General features: G+C 41.7%; 1 protein-coding gene across 1 annotated transcript; it reads left to right on the forward strand.

Annotated features, from left to right (window-relative positions):
- The first annotated feature begins 1,268 nt into the window (after nucleotides 1–1,268).
- Nucleotides 1,269–12,756, forward strand: arl8 (ADP-ribosylation factor-like 8). Its single transcript, XM_035760041.2, has 6 exons — nucleotides 1,269–1,816; nucleotides 5,159–5,219; nucleotides 5,590–5,737; nucleotides 8,257–8,340; nucleotides 8,706–8,857; nucleotides 9,008–12,756. The coding sequence occupies exons 1-6, from the start codon at nucleotides 1,771–1,773 to the stop codon at nucleotides 9,054–9,056; spliced, it is 540 nt and encodes a 179-aa protein (XP_035615934.1). The 5' UTR covers nucleotides 1,269–1,770; the 3' UTR covers nucleotides 9,057–12,756.
- The last annotated feature ends 231 nt before the right edge of the window (nucleotides 12,757–12,987 follow it).

Raw genomic sequence — 12,987 nt, forward strand, 5'->3', positions numbered from 1 at the left:
TTTTCCTTGACATCTTTGAAATTGCCCTGGTCTCCATAGGAGTGGGCCAGTCAGGGTCAGCCTCACTCTCAATCTGCAGTTTCTGGAGAGTGCTCTGTGTCAATTGAGGACAAGGGAGCACCAAGGAAACCATTTTGGTTATGGCCTGCTGGCTGGACCGTTTTTTGGTTGGGCGTTCGCCCCTGTCCACATTGAACCTGCACTTCCTCTTCATTCTCAGCCCCTTGTTCTGAAACAGTCAGACAGTCCTAACATTTTATTTAGGGATGTTTGTGGTAACCTTTATAAGAAAATAGTGTGATTTGCAAGTGCACCAATAAGCTAGCTACCTTGCCATTGTAATAGATATATATATATATATATATAAGCCTTGTCCAGAACAGAGACAAACCCAGAGCCACTAGGCCCCATAAAATTGTGTAGGTCTGAAAGGATTTGATTGCTTAAGCAATATGGTGAAAACAATTATATCTAGCCTATTCTAAGGTAAAACAAACCAATTTAAAGAAAGTTCAAGCTCATACTTGAACTTTGATACTATTTTTCACATTTTGCAGTCGTTTTGGGGATATGCTGTTGACATCGAAGACACCATTTACACACTTTTTTCTCACCATAACCTATTCTGTTGAATTCAGTCCTGGGTTCAAATACTATTTTAAATCTTTCAAATACTTTGCAAAGTAACACTGAACACCACTCTCTGAGCCATATTTACACAAAAAAATATAATTCACACATGTTTAATACACACATGAAGTAGGACAGATGTAAACACCCACCCACCTATTTATTATTATCACTATGACTGTTTGTTTTAGCCTACCTGGAGTGCCAAATTAGGCGGGGTTTGTCATTTTAGGAATGTTCCATTGGCCTGATTTCAAACAGTGTTTCAACCCAGGTCTGGTTGGATTATCATTGAAGTCAATCAAATGTAGAACCTACCAGGAGTGTGAATATAGAAAGTTGTTCCGGTGAGGTGGTGGACCCGTTTGTCCATCAAAATGACATGATGATGTCATCTGGCACAACTTTGTCACACAGTTGATGTCACAATAGCTCACTCTTAACAAAACGCGGCCAGTCCTGGCGACAGTAACCCCCACGGCTTGTTGTAAAAAAAAAATACTCCTGAATATATAAATTCACATTTTATTCAGTTTTTTTTTATTAAAAATAATCCTGTAAATGTTCAACCAATTATTGAGCCCCTGGCGTCAACGTCATCAATTGTAACCTGACACTTAGGCCGGGGGGGGGGTGGCTTTTGAAATACACTGCATCTGGGTTTACACGAACAGTCAATTTGAAGAGGCTAGAACACACAGCCAGATCTCGGATTAAGGAAAACTTTGTGTATATAAGGTTCTCACAGTGGAGTTGGCTAGGTAGCAGCTGGAAACGAGTCGACTTGAAGTGGTTAATGTTAAACCCTTAGCTAGCTAACTTAGCTCCGGGCCGTTAGCTCACGTAAACAGAATTCAAAAGGCACCATCAGGAAAGAGTGTTGTGTCAACGTATTTGGCCATAACGGATAGTAGTGACTCTGTTGATGCTAGTTAACGTTAGCCCATATACAAAATAACTGAGTCTGGTACCTCGGATAGTAAAGGTAGCTAGTTAGCTAATCATTTCTCAACTAGAGTTTTGTTGTGGAGCTAGCGAGTTAATTTACGTGGCTTGTTGTGGACCTGGTTATTAATTTCAGAACTAGTTAGCCCTGGATACGTCGACTGTCCACTCTTTGCAGTTTAAACCACTAACGACATGGGTCTTATATTTGCCAAACTGTGGAGTTTCTTTTGCAATCAAGGTGAGTACTTATCTATCAGCTAACATTTTTAGCTTGCTAGTAGCTAACGTTAGTTAGTTGGTTGGCTAGCTAACGTTTTTGGTTGCCTGCTGTTCTTCGTCCCGATGTGTAGTTAACGTTATTCATTGACAATGGCTGCATGCAAAACAACACATAGTAGTGGTCTAGTTAGTTGGCTAACTATTTATTTATTTATTTTAGCTCAATGTTAGGGAGTTGCCGTCGGCAACATAATCTACTGGTGGTAGAGGTTCACAGAATCAGCCAGCTAAGGATACTGTTAGATGTAACGTTAACACTCAAATAGCCACATGTTTGAGAGGAATAATATGCAGTCTGTGGTCCAATTTCGGACTTGCTGTTTAGGCTACTGTTTCTGTTGACTTTGAGAAATGGACACAAGGGACGTGGAAGGATGTGGAAGTCTGTTTGGAGTTTTATAGGGCTAAATGGATAACAAAGACGTGTTGTCATGGCCCTTTCCTGTTTTTTAAATCCTGCAGAGAAAGAACATGTCAATATAATGGAATTATGCAGAGCCTTAAAAAAAATAATGTAACTAGGCAAGTCTTTTAAGAACAAATGTTTATTTACAATGACTGCCTAGGAACAGTAGGTTAACTGCCTTGTTTATAAACAGAACGACAGATTTATACCGTGTCCGCTCGGGGATTCGATTTAGCAACCTCTCAGTTACTGTCCGAATGCTCAAACCTCTAGGTTACCTCCCGCCCCCTTAAACCTGGTCCCATATCTGTTTGTGCTCTTTCCAACTACATTTCTCATTGTCAAGCCAAACATGACATTGAGGGACAAGGAGTTGGCATGATGATAGCACAAACAGACTGGCACTCATGCTAGCCTGGTCCCAGATCTGTATACCAATGGAGGTCATCTATAGTAGAACAACTCTCATACTACTGTCCCGCAATGTTGGGCCATAAAGTAATCCTGTGGAATTGTGTATCCCATTGGCCTAATCCCTCAGTGAGACAGAAGAGGAACAGTGAATTGCTAATCCCAGTCTCCAGTGTTTTAGACTAGAGGACTTTAACAGGTCAAAAAAGTCATTCTGAAATGGATCCATGGCATTCCCACCTGACCCGATATGCATAAATAAATAAAAATAGACCTGTTCCGAATGGACTCGAAGACAGTCTAACCTCTTTACGAAAAGACCTGTGGAAAAACAGACCAGTGCTCGTTTAGGTTCGAGAGTAGAAAGAGGGAGCGAGAGAACCCCCAAGCTGGGTGCTGCCAGCGACATCTATAAACGAGCGGACTTGGCCAAATGATCCAGTTACTTGCCCTTAAACTGAAAATATATAGATTTGTTGTTTCAATGTGGAGCATATTCAAAACTTTATAGCCTATTCGATTAGTTTCTACTATCTGAAAACAATTGTCCATCTCACAGTTCAGATGTAGGAGATTTGAGCGCTAAATGCATCAGTATGATATGTATAAAGGAAGGCATAGGTGTCCATTTATTTTTAAAAATAAGTATGAAGGAAGAGCTATAAGAAATATAAAGTGTCGCTGGTTCGCAGTTGTCCAACTGAATGTATCTTCCGCATTTAACCCAACCCCTTGGTTAAATGCTCGGGGATTTGATCCTGCAACCTTCCGGTTACTGGCCCAATGCTCTAACCACTTGGTTACCTGGTGCCCCATTAGCTAAGCATAATAGCTAGCCATACCAAACCTTCACAGAAGTTCATTTTGATATTACCCTAATAAAGTCATTGTTTACAGGGAAAATACAAACAGGTTGTTATATTGCAGCATTAAATTGAGTTTTGCATCTTGCCCTTTTTTAGTTTTTTCCTTTTCATGGTTTGAGTGCGAGTAGCCCTAGGCCTTCAGATAATTATGTTATATTGCAGCAAACGTAACATTACTCTAAATTTGGCCAAACAAAATGGCTGACCAGAATGAAACAAAACATATTTAAATAACTGATTTAAACCTTGAACAGGCCTATATTGCAGTAATTGCCAATAAATATGAGTGCCTACTGTAGGCCTACCCAACAAATGACAGCAATAGGCAAATGTTCTTTTATAACAGGCCTACTTATAACCTAAATACAGAGCACAAAAGACATAATTTAATTTGGGCAACAAAATGATACAATGTTTTTGCATATTTCAAGAACTGGTTTATGTTATTAAATAGGCTAATAATAATATACAAAAATAATAAAACAAATGATAATGGGAACCAAAACAAGTAGGTTAGAAAACTGCATCAAACCTGAATAGTGAGTTCCATTTGGCCAATGTTCTACTCATCTTTTTCCACTACAATATTAAACTTGTCCCTGAGGACATTGCTCCATCGCTCTCTCTCAGCAGCAGACGGACGTGAGGCGAGCAGCCGGAATCACTTTCAGCTGGACAGAAGCTATACGTTTTTGAGTTGCAGTTGGCTGACAACGATAAAGCTTGTGCGGTTCTTGTCTGTCTCACCCACATTAAATTTAAGAGGACTGGTCCAGATGACCAATCAATTTTAATTGCACAGATCCGTGGCAATTTTATATCAGATCCGAGAGACAAGTCAGAATTTACAATTTTTGGGGCTTAGAACTATACCAGTTTCACTCACATCAACAGAGTTAATGGTAGTGAGATTACTACTAGGATGGATGCTTGTGGAATGTGCATTCTGGACCACTTCCATCATGGTGTTTGTCATATTGAAAACGTTTGATTTTGTTTGAATGGAAAATATAGAGTTCACACCAGTCCATGGATATGGAAATGTTGGATAGCGTTCTTTGCATGTAATAAAGTCTCAACTCTGTGAGCTTTTTTTGGCCGGGCCAACCCACATCCACAACAAGGTAGCTATCCTCCCAGGAAGCAATAGCTGTGGAACATCTGACGACATCATCTGTTGTGTGCCAAAGCCTGTCAAAGTCATCAGCCTTCTGATAGTACTACCTTCCTCCTTGTGGGCTTCAAAGGTGAAGTCCCCTATGGGGGATATTCTAACACAGACGTGCCAACTTTGATTCAGGCTTTGGTCTGCCAGCCACCTCTGTATGACAGTGGAGTGTTAAAGACCCTAAAGCAACACAGAAGCTAAATACCCTGTATGGTGATTTTGGGGGGGTGGGCTACTTGCACTTGTGTTAGGCCAGCTAAAGCTAGGAGTTAAGCTAGGAGAGAATTTGCTTGAAGAGGTAGGCTAATTAGCTTTGAAAATGGCTCTGGTGTGAAGTTTCCCGTAGGTACAGATCTAGGATCAGCTTCCCCTCCCTAATCTTAGTGTGGCAAGAAGGTAGTGTATCTTGGGAAGGGAAACTGTAACCTGTGCACACTTTCTTTGTTGCAGAACACAAGGTGATTATTGTCGGGTTGGACAATGCTGGAAAAACCACCATACTGTACCAATTGTGAGTACTTAAAAAAAAAATGTTTTAACCTTTATTTAACTAGGCAAGTCGGTTAAGAACAAATTCTTATTTACAATGACTGCCAGACGCTGGACCAATTGTGCTCCGCCCTATGGGACTCAAAATTACATCTAGATGTGATACAGCCTGGATTAGAACCAGGGACACTTCTTACCCTGCGATGCAGTGCCTTAGACCACTGCACCACTCGGGAATACTACAATTTCCTCCCCCTTGTCTACTGTCTCCATGTATCTTCAACTAAAACTCAATAGTTTTTCTATGTTTAGGGAAAACTTCTGGCCATCCTACTAATGACTGTTGCTCTCTGAGGTAGATGACTGCAACATTTTTGTAACTTTCTCCTCAGTCTGATGAACGAGGTGGTCCATACCTCGCCCACCATCGGGAGTAATGTGGAGGAGATAGTGGTGAAGAACACCCACTTCCTCATGTGGGACATCGGGGGACAGGAGTCTCTCCGCTCCTCCTGGAACACCTATTACTCCAACACAGAGGTAAGTTTACACCCACCACCCCAACATACTCTACTCACCCAGTGGCCAGTGCTGTACGTTTTAGTGGTAGCAGACAGACGGTGTATAAAGGTCCAGTGGTGTGCGTTGTAAATAGTGGGGCTCCTAATCCCTAATAGATGCTGTCAGAGAGGGGAACAAAAGTATTACCCAGCTGCCGTGTTTGTTCAGAGCACAGACGGACCAAAGGGGCGTCCCCGGGTTCAAAGGTCACGCTGACAGAGGCCTGTCTGAAAGGCACGTTTTGCCTCAGCAGCTTATGGTAAGAGTGAGGGGAAGAGGAGGATGAGGGATGTGGTTCTTCATTGGAGCTCTGTTTTAAAACTCAGTAGGACTCTTCAAACCGTATCACACACTCTTGCCAATTCTGGAACCTGACATCTGCTAGGCTCTGTCCACATGCTCACTTCAGCACAAACACTGCATCCACATCTGCTATGCTCTCTGAACGGTACACAATGAGTCATTAGCATGCTAGCCACCAGCCCCGGAGCAAGCCCAATTGTGAGGGTCTCCGCTCGGAAATATCCACCCACCATGTTTCACTGTACCTGTTCTAAATGGCTTCTGAAAAGATGAAGTGTCCTATTGAATCTATTGGCTTCTATGGAAGTCATCAGTTTGTTTCACCAGCCATCTGTGCTCTGTCTCTGTAACTTGTCTTCCCAGTCGCACGTGGCCAATCATTCCAAATCCCTCTCGCTCACTCAACGAGTCCGAGCATAGTGTCTTGCTGGTGACAAATCTAATGGCCGTGTCCAAAATCTGTCTTGCCTAGTACTTATTTAAACTGCGTACTTTGTAATAATGTTACTGTAGTGAACAAAATATAAACACAACATACAACAATTGCAAAGATTTTACTGAGTTCATAACGAAGTCAGCAAATCAAAATAAATTAGGTCCTAATCTATGGATTTCACGTGAATGGGAATAGAGATGCATCTGTTGGTCACAGATACCTTTACAAAAAAAAAAGTAGGGCTGTGGCTCAGAAAACCAGTCCGTATCTGGCCACCATTTACCTCATGCAGTGTTGTGACACATCTCCTTCGCATAGAGTTGATCAGGTTGTTGATTGTGGAATGTTGTCCCAGTCATCTTAAATGGATGTGGGAAGTTACTGGAACATGCTGTCATACATGTTGACCCAGAGCATCCCAAACATGCTCAATGTGTGACATGTCTGAGTTTACAGGCCATGGCAGAACGGGGACATTTTCAGCTTCCAGGAATTGTGTACAGATCCTTGTGACATGAGGCCGTGCATTATCATGCTGAAACATGGTGATTGAGGCAGATGAATGGCACGACAATGGGCCTCAGGATCTCGTCACGCTTATCACTCTGCATCGATAAAATGCAATTGTGTTCGTTGTCCGTAGCTTATGCCAGCCCATAACATAACCCCATTTTTTTTTTGTCATTTTTATTAGGCTCCCCATTAGCTAACGCTATAACGCAAGCTAATCTTTCTGTGGCCAAGACCAATTAATGAGACATTAAACAATTACAAATCAAGACTTCAAACATTTAACAAGTAGACAATACAGACAATTAAAAATACCTAACATTCAGCTGATGCCTTCTATTTCCTGTCCAGTCATATGGTCTATCGCATTAGATGTTCTTGTGTAGTGTGTGAAAACTGCACATTTTAGAGTGGCCTTTTATTGTCCCCAGCACAACGGGCACATGTGTTATGATAATGCTGTTTAATCAGCTTCTTGATATGCAAAATCTTTGGGCTCCTAAGTGGCTCAGCGGTCTAAGACACTGCATCTCTTTGCAAGAGGCGTTACCAAAGTCCCTGGTTCGAATCCAGGCTGTATCACATCCGGCCGTGATTGGGAGTTCCATAGGGTGGCACAATTGGCCCAGCATCTGGGTTTGGCTGGGGTAGGCAGTCATTGTACATTTTGTTCTTAACTGCCTTGCCAAGTTACATTTAAAAAATCTGGCAGGTGGATTATCTTGGCAAAGGAGAAATGCTCACCATCAGGGATGTAAACCAATTTGTGCTCAATTTCTGGGATCTTTTATTTCAGCTCATGAAACATGGGACCAACGTTTGACCTTTTATATTTTTGTTCAGTGTACATACTATTTAGAACGTACTGTTTAGTGAAAAAGTATGCAGCAAGAAACAAATAAACATAAATACTCATCTATACTGAGAAGGCGTGATCTAATGCACAATCGCGCAAGAATAGAGTACCCCTATTCTTATCAGCTGTTGTCAAACACGGGTGGGTGTGAAAAGACTATTCTCTTCCTCAAGGGTGCAACGAAGTCTCCTAGATGAAAAGCTGAAATGAGTATGACATCCTGGAATTTTGAAAGCATACATTTTTTCTAAATATCACATACTATCCATTTTCGCACACCTGAAAAGCCTACTATTTACTACGCAAGTACGTGTTTTCGGAAATGTCTAATTTCCTCTTGCAGGATTTCTAAAGTGATTTCAGTTGGCATTTTCTGTCTCCTGTAATTCCCAGTTTATCATCTTGGTGGTGGACAGCACAGACCGAGAGAGGCTGGTGATCTCTAAAGAGGAGCTCTATAAGATGTTGGCTCATGAGGTTTGTATATTAACCCCCCAGTACTCTGACCTTCATTCACATGCATGCTGGCACACAAAACTGGTGGGAAACCATACAGAACTAGTCTTACCTCTGTAATTGATTTTTTATTTTTTTTGCTAGCCTAAAAAAAAAACAAGGAGCTTGTCTCACAAGTCCACATGAATGATTCCTAGTTCCCTCCGTCACATTGTTCAGGGGAAGTTTCCAATGTGCTTGGTTGCGTCCCAAATGGTGCCCTTTTCCCTATATAGTGCCATATGGCTCTAGTCAAAATGAATGCACTAAAAAGGGAATAGAGTGCCAGTTGGGACACATGTTGTAGTGGAAGTTAATTGTTCTCTTTGCCCCTCCTTTCTTCCCAGGACCTAAGAAAGGCAGCTTTGTTGATATTTGCCAACAAGCAGGATATGAAGGACTGCATGTCGGCGGCGGAAATCTCCAAATACCTCACCCTCAGCTCCATCAAAGACCACCCCTGGCACATCCAGTCGTGCTGCGCGCTCACAGGAGAAGGGTGAGAGGGGCCTTGGCATCACGCGAACACACACACAACCTTAACACTGTCCCGTTCCTTTCTATAGCCTATGTGATACGCCTCTTAACATGACTTCTTCTGAAACTTCAAAAGGGATCTGCAACTTAGACTGTCTTTTTTTCTTTTCAGCTTATGCCAGGGCCTGGAGTGGATGACCTCGAGGGCGGGACTAAGATAGCCCCTTCTCCCTCGTTGGATGTTGAACTGACTGACTACCGTTCTCACCTATCTGGTGGTATCTCAGCCTCTCCCTATTGGCTTCTTAAAAACAAAAAAAATGGTTCAATTTTGAGCTTAAGGCTGCACGGGAAGCAAGTGTTGTGTCTCTCCCTGCTACATCAACTTGACCTCACCTGGGTTGTGTTCATTCAGCACCAAACAGAAGAAAACAAACCAAAACAGGGAGGGACTTCCAGAACTTGTCCAATTAGAAATGCTCCTTTCCATTGTCCTTTGCAGAACGTTTTTGCTACATTGTGCTGTAATGAATACCACACTGTTATAAGGTCCTTGTTAACTGGACCCTCTTACTAAACCACATGGACTTTTTGCTACCTGGATGTGATCAAGCTGATGGTAAACTGCAGTAGAACCACAGCCAGAAAGAACACTTCTCCTCTAAGACTGGAATACTAAGTGTCCACTTGAAGCGATGGACACACCATCACCACTACATATCATGATTATATATCATAATGCCATATTAGGACCTGGATTAACATTTAGGTCTCTTGAATGTTCTGTGCGGAAGTGTTTCATCAATCATGTATTCGGCTGTCTATTTTGATGCCTACTAGACAGAGGCCTACACCAAACAGTGTTTACCTACTCACTTATGGTAGTCAGGTTAACTTACTTAGTTGGGGAAAGGAAGGGGTTTATCATGGTGAATGGACACTGGGTAGTATCAGTAACACAATGGTATTCTATGTTGGTTACAGGAGTGGAAGTCTGTTACAATACAGGTGTTTTGGTTTAGGCCTATATGTGCAGGATGGCATGTTCAAAATGTTAACTACTTTTTGGTGTGTTTTTTTTTTTTAATTTCGTGGTGAGTTGTCGTCGGGGCTTATTATACATGGTCAGAGGGTTCTGTTCATAAGTAGTGCACTATATAGGGTGCCGTTTGGGATGCACACTGGGTACAAGCCCCGTGGTGCTTGTTTCTTTGACTGTGGGAGCCATGTATTATTGGGAATAGTCGTATTGCATTTGACTTCTCAAGCGAATGTCGCTGGGATCTGTTTTTCTTAGCACTCATTCACACCGGAAACAAATGGGGTGCTAACTAGTGCTGAGCGATCAACCAAAATGTTTATTATTTTTTGTTTTTTAAACCGCTAATTGACCTACGTTGGTTCAATTATTTGAATTCCATGTAATTTTCCCCTGTGAGCTCAATGCACACATTTCAGTTTCTCCACAGATAAATCCGATCACGCCCAATCTGTGCGACGTATTTTCCAACAGGCCAATCAATATTCATAGTTTAGTGCAGAAAACGTGATAATTAACTACAATGACCATTATGCATAATCCTACTTTTCGTTTTTTTTCCCGTTTACTCCTGCTATGTTAGGTTAGTGTGGGGCAGACACTTAGACCGAGAAATGCATGATCAAGAGGGATAGAGAGCAGTTGCTCCGTGAGGTATCTCTACCTGAAAATACATTTATCTAAGTGATTGATAGTATGCCTTATTTCCATTGAAGAACTACTAAAATAGTGTTTTTTTTTGTCAGACAGCATAGGCAGCAGCTCTATAGAGATGAGGAGATTTGGAATTAAAGTCATCAAATAAAACAAATGTAATATACAGAATGAAATATTTTTAAGTAATAAATTAAGTGATGCGCAGTAAATTGGCAGGCACTACTAATAATGGGAATTTTAATCATTGTTTTCTGTTCACATTTAACCCACAGTGCATTTGATGTTAAAATTGTATCCACTGAAAACTGATTATTGAAAATAATAATCAAACCGAAACCATACAGACCTCAAATGCGGTAATCGCTCGGCACTAGTGCCAACCAACCACTACCGTGGTAATATCAGTGTTCAAAGCTCAAGTTTCATAACAGTATTGTACACATGTCGATGCAGCATTTTGATTAGATTATTTTAGCATTTTGTGTATACACATCTCAAGTATGTGTTGAGATGTCGAACTGAGCAGGTCATTAATTGCAGCTACATTTGTTAGTGTATCACCTTATTCTGACAGAAATTACTCCTGAGAGTTAAAGTAGCCTGAGTGTCAGTCTGTCTGTGCTATCATGCCACCTCCTTGTTTTAGCTTGACAAGGACATCAATGGAGTTTGCAAAAGCACTAATGGATCTGGGACCAAGCAAGCGTTAGATATATGGTAGTCTTTGTGCATTTTTGACTGCAGTGTGTCGGAACATGCCATTCAGTCCCCATCCGCTTATGTTGCGTACCCTCAAAACAGCTAGCCTGATCCCAGATTTGTTTGGATTTTAGCCAACCTTTCTAGTTAGAGAAATTGGCTGAAGCGCACAGGTCTGGGACCAGGCTACTGACAGGCCTCAAAAGGAGTTAGGGCTTCTCCTGTGTCAAATGTGCCACATGTCAGACAGACTCGCATGTGAATGAATGGAATGTTGATGCTCTTCTTGTGTCTGAATGTCTGTCTGCTTGCCCTGACAATATTTTATCCCTTAGCCCCATTCCACAATCTTACTCATTGTGGATGGAACCACTAAATTGATCCAAAATTGGCACTCCTACTCTGAGAAGCATGCTACATATGGCCTCTCACCACCAGGATTTGTTACGACATTGGCCTGATGGGTGAGTTCTTTTAAATAGCTAACAGATCTATGCACGTGTCACTTTGCAGGGGTGTGTGTGTGTGGTGAAGTCGAGGAAACAACTTCAGTCTTTTTCATTGGGACTAGATTCAGAGTAGCTCAGGGTCCGGTTTCCCCAAAGTACCTTAAGGCTACGTTCATCATTAGGACCTTCGTGGGAGCATTGTTAAATCTCTAAGCTGTTTCCCCAAAACCACCGTTTTTAATAAAGCTGCTCTTAAACACTTATTTAACAACGACATCAGGCCACTTGTAGAACAGCTAAGTACATCGTTAGATGCTTTTTTTTGCCCTTCTGCGTGACTTTAAAAGATAAATACAGTATAGGCTACAGACCTAATATACTGTATTTGAATATATAGCTAATTGTAGACTAGCCTTCTGTCTAATATTTGCCAAATCTTGATTTAGTGTGTTTTATAGGGTAAACATTAGAATAAGCCGCCTCAATATTTGTAGCCATAGACAATAAATAACATCTCTCTGGGAGCTGATCCCTCGTCAGTAATTCTAATGTTAAGATTGGAAAGGCAGAACGTTGCTCCGAGAAGGGCAGTAATCAACACAGGCCTCAATGCACTTATTGAACGTACTCTGTGTGGTGGTTTGTGAAAAGCATGTTATAGCTTTGACTGTTGTAGGGAAGATTAAAACGGTCATAAGAGTGGGAAACTGGGCCCATGTCCATCGCGCGACAAGTTACAAAGAGCAGTGGCGTCCACCCTGGTCCGGGAGAGTATCTGAGTCCACTGGTTTTAATTGACACACAGTTAGCATTATGTGAAACCGATGGACCCAGGATGTGTCCCAAATGGCTCCATATTCCCTATATAGTGTACTACTGTCAGTAGAGTGCCATTTGGAATTGGGACACATACCCAGTCTCTTCAGAATCATAGTGCATTCCATTGGTATCTAGTGCTTTATACTCTCAGAAAGTGGAATGGTCGGACACTTAAATCAGGATGATAATGACATGTATGATCTGGGTTGCACATTTCAGTTTTATTTTTAAATAAAATATTGTATTTTGAAATGTGAATCTGGTTTGTTCACTGACTAGGCCGAGAAGGCTGCGATTTGCTTTTCAATGTTTCAGGCATCCACAGCTGGCTGCCAGAAGTCTCATACTGTTTGTACCCTCTCATGGGTGAAGACCTGATGAACATATGAGGACATCTGCAGAGACCCTTCTCAGAACAGAGGACCTAGCAGCTGTCATGACCAAGGCTGCGTTTACACAGGCAGCCCAATTCTGATATTTCTTTCACTA

This window comes from Oncorhynchus keta, chromosome 4, assembly GCF_023373465.1.
Source record: "Oncorhynchus keta strain PuntledgeMale-10-30-2019 chromosome 4, Oket_V2, whole genome shotgun sequence".
Lineage (NCBI taxonomy): Eukaryota > Metazoa > Chordata > Actinopteri > Salmoniformes > Salmonidae > Oncorhynchus > Oncorhynchus keta.